General features: G+C 44.2%; 1 protein-coding gene across 1 annotated transcript; it reads left to right on the top strand.

Moving 5' to 3' along the window:
* The first annotated feature begins 1226 nt into the window (after window positions 1-1226).
* LOC147605937 (uncharacterized) lies at window positions 1227-2858 on the top strand. Its single transcript, XM_086792807.1, has 2 exons — window positions 1227-1809; window positions 1946-2858. Exons 1-2 carry the CDS (start codon window positions 1275-1277, stop codon window positions 2761-2763), a joined length of 1353 nt encoding a protein of 450 aa, XP_086648933.1. The 5' UTR covers window positions 1227-1274; the 3' UTR covers window positions 2764-2858.
* Window positions 2859-3441: the final 583 nt, after the last annotated feature.

The raw sequence follows: 3441 nt of genomic DNA, 5'->3' as shown, positions 1-3441 counted from the left end.
TATCCGAATGTGTGCGTGTGGGGGAAGGGGCGGGTTCAGATTTCAAGAATGGGAAGTGGGCAGGGAGGAGGTAGGTGGAAACGTGGACAAACCGAGCAGTTGGACAGGGTCAGGAGGGGCATGATATCAGCATAGGTAATTCTTCCTTCGCAACAACAACACAACGAGAACGCAACGCACACGCCACCACACGGTTTACACCATGGCACGCCACAACGGTACACCATGTTTGACTGGCCCTCTGCAAGGTGTCTGCGCGCGCGCGCGCGCGCGTGTAAGAGTGGTTTTTCCACGGACTTTTCTTTGCTTTAAAAAATTATTGTGTATCATGAAGGGTAGCCGCACACGATTGCTTGATAAGGAGGGAGAGAGAGAGAGAGAGATAGAGAGAGAAATCCAGGAGAGAGAAAATTTGAAAATTGAAATCCTGCAGAAGGCTTTGAAATTTTGATTGATTGATTGATTTTTGATTAGCGATGCGTCATCATTATGATTAATTAGTAATATTTTATTGACATGGGGGCACATATAATGCCAAATTTCTCTTGGGATTGTGAATTTATATTAAAGGGTATTATTTTGTGTGCGTTTATATTTTTTTTGTTTATATTTTTGGAGGGGAGTGCGTGATCAAGCCGCAATGATGCCGTTTCCTTCCTTTGAAGGGGGGCATTTTTGTGATTTGAAATAATAACTACAGAGTAAATAAATAAATAAAATAAGTATATTCTGATGTGGGATAAAGGGGGCGTATTTATACACGGTTAGGGGAACGATGGTTCCCGAGAAGGGCGAGACAGGGACAGAAGGGAGCTTGTGCTGCAAGTCTTCGTTCAAACCAGGAAATGGTAGAGAGAGGAGAGAGGTTTTGTGCGTTCTTGTGTTGCTATTGGAAACTGTGTGTTTAGAGAGAGAAGGACTCTCTCTGTGTATCGTATAGAGAGAGAGAGGAGAGAGAGGGGAGCTTCTATTGAAAACTGTGTGACACACTGACACTGTAGAGAGAGAGAGAGAGACTCTCTCTAGAGGCTGTGGGTGTGCACTGTGTGTAGTAGAGAGAGGGGAAGACTCTCTCTCTCTAGATGTCTCCCTCTAGTTGGAGACTTTGTACTGGTAGTGTTGTCTCAGCTTTCCTCGTTGTTACAAATTGTCCACCCTCTCTTCATCTACAACCTTCTTCTTCTCTTCTTCTCTATATATAACAACCACCCCCCAACCAACCTCCCCCCCTCTCTCTCTCTCTCTCTACCAACCCTGCCACAGTGCCACGTCCCATGACCTGCCCTCAGTTCTTCCCCCCTCTTGAAAAAAATGTCCAGCAGAAGGCCGCCCCCTGGACCCCCCCCCTCTCCATCCTTGAAAACCACAGGGACCCCTCAAATCTCCTTGTTCTGAACCCCCCCTCCATGCAGCCAACCTCCGCCTCTAGCCATAGCCCTAGTGGGATTGCCTTCCAAGAGCTTCTCCCCTCTCCTCTTCCCCCTTCTTCCTCGGTTCTGCAGCAGCCCTCTGAAAGCCGGACAAGCTTCACACACAGCAACATGATCCGTGTCGCTTATGAAGGTTCATTTGGAGGGCCTCCCAATCATAGCTATAATATATCTTCCTCTAATAAGGAAGAAGACGAAGAGGATGATCATGCCCAACTTATCAACTTAAGCTTGCACAGAGAGCTTGACAGTGGACAATCCAAGCTTTGTGCAAGAGGCCATTGGAGGCCCGCTGAAGATGAGAAGCTTAAAGAGCTTGTTACCCTTTATGGCCCCCAAAACTGGAATCTAATTGCTGAGAAATTAGATGGAAGATCAGGTAGGTTAAGCATGATTTTTTTTAAGTTCAAATTAATGACAATCTAAAGCCCTCTTAGGGTTAGTTAATTGATGCGTTAATACATGAACTTGTTTGCTTAAAATGTTGCATGTCTTTGTGTGAACTTATTATGCAGGGAAGAGCTGTAGGTTGAGATGGTTCAACCAGCTGGACCCTCGGATCAATAGAAGGCCTTTCACGGATGAAGAGGAAGAGAGGTTACTTGCTGCCCACCACATGTATGGCAACAAGTGGGCGATGATCGCCCGGATGTTTCCGGGCCGGACGGACAATGCAGTGAAGAATCACTGGCATGTGATCATGGCCAGGCAGTGCAGAGAGCAATCCAAGGCATACAGAAGGAAAAGGCCATCCTCAGCTATTCATAACCATAGCCATAATCACAGTATTAACAGTAAAAGTACTCATATTAATGTTGCTGCAGTGGATTCTAAGAGGGAGAGGAGAATGGTCCCCATGGGATGTGAATTAAGCAACATGGGAGGTCAATTAAGCAACAGCATGATGATTCCCACGTCATCATCATCCACTAATCTGAATGCTAATGCTATGTCTAATTGTTGGACTGTGGAGCATGATGTGGTGGCAAGAGGGATTGGTGAAGAGGCAGGTCAAGGTAGTGTGTCTAATCTTCAGCTTCCTGCATGGCTAGCTGTGCAGGCGAGGGCAGCAGCAGGTATGGAGATCAATACTCAAAGGCAGTGGGGTTATGAAGGGCAGAAATCCACTATGAACAGCAGCAACAGTCAGTTGCAGCTTCATCTTCAGGAGATTTGCAACACAGTGGTCCTCTCGCATGGCTCTCCTCTGAGTAGCTCATCCAACATCAGTGAAGTGGGCTTTAGCAACTCCCAAGAAGACAGACCATCAACCACCACAAGGCACCCAGAGCCTGTGTTCATCGATTTCCTTGGCTTGGGAGTACAAAATTAAAAGAAAACAAAAACACAGCTTAGCTTAAACACTCCGCTTTGTGTGTAAATTACCACGGATTATCCAAATGGCTATCTTCTTCGTTACGTGCTGAACTATAGGCTGACCATTCTCAATTATTATTAAGGTTTTGATCACCATGTCCTGAATTAAAATGCAATCATCCAAGTAAAGCTTTCAATCGGGACAATTACTTTAAAAATAGAAAAAATAATCACCATACAATCATTTTATTTTCTCCGAGAATGCACGATTGTCAGCATTATTATAGTTTTCATACCATTTTACTCTACGTTATAATTAATCCTCACAGAGGCAATTATTTTAAAAGTAGAAAATAGGGTAACCACCATTTTCCTGAGCCTTTTTGGTCCACGATAACCATAGATAAACCACCATTTTTTTTTCCATAGGATGTCAGCATTATTTTTCTAGTTTTCAGGCTATTTTATTCAGAAAGCCTCGATTAAATAAGGGGGGAAATTCGTGATTGGACGAGCTGTTTTTCTTTCGTCGGCTGCATGGATGCTAGTTTCTAGATAATTTGTAAATTATAAATGTTTGAAAAGACATTAGGCAATGGGAATTGAGCACGCATGGATTCATTAATATTTTGGCCACCTGCAAGCCAGCAATTAATGCTGGCTGATTGGATTCTCAAAACCGTAAACTGTGCAT

The sequence above is a fragment of the Cibotium barometz genome, chromosome 58 (assembly GCF_041138505.1).
Source record: "Cibotium barometz isolate CiBa-2024 chromosome 58, ASM4113850v1, whole genome shotgun sequence".
NCBI classification, from domain to species: domain Eukaryota; kingdom Viridiplantae; phylum Streptophyta; class Polypodiopsida; order Cyatheales; family Cibotiaceae; genus Cibotium; species Cibotium barometz.
This window is presented reverse-complemented; position numbering and strand designations above follow the sequence as displayed.

Excerpts from the sequence above, each read along its gene's own strand:
- LOC147605937 (XM_086792807.1), top strand. The coding sequence starts at position 1,275 with ATGACCTGCCCTCAGTTCTTCCCCCCTCTTGAAAAAAATGTCCAGCAG. Across the intron at positions 1,810-1,945 it reads GAAATTAGATGGAAGATCAG|GGAAGAGCTGTAGGTTGAGA; the intron begins GTAGGTTAAGCA and ends CTTATTATGCAG.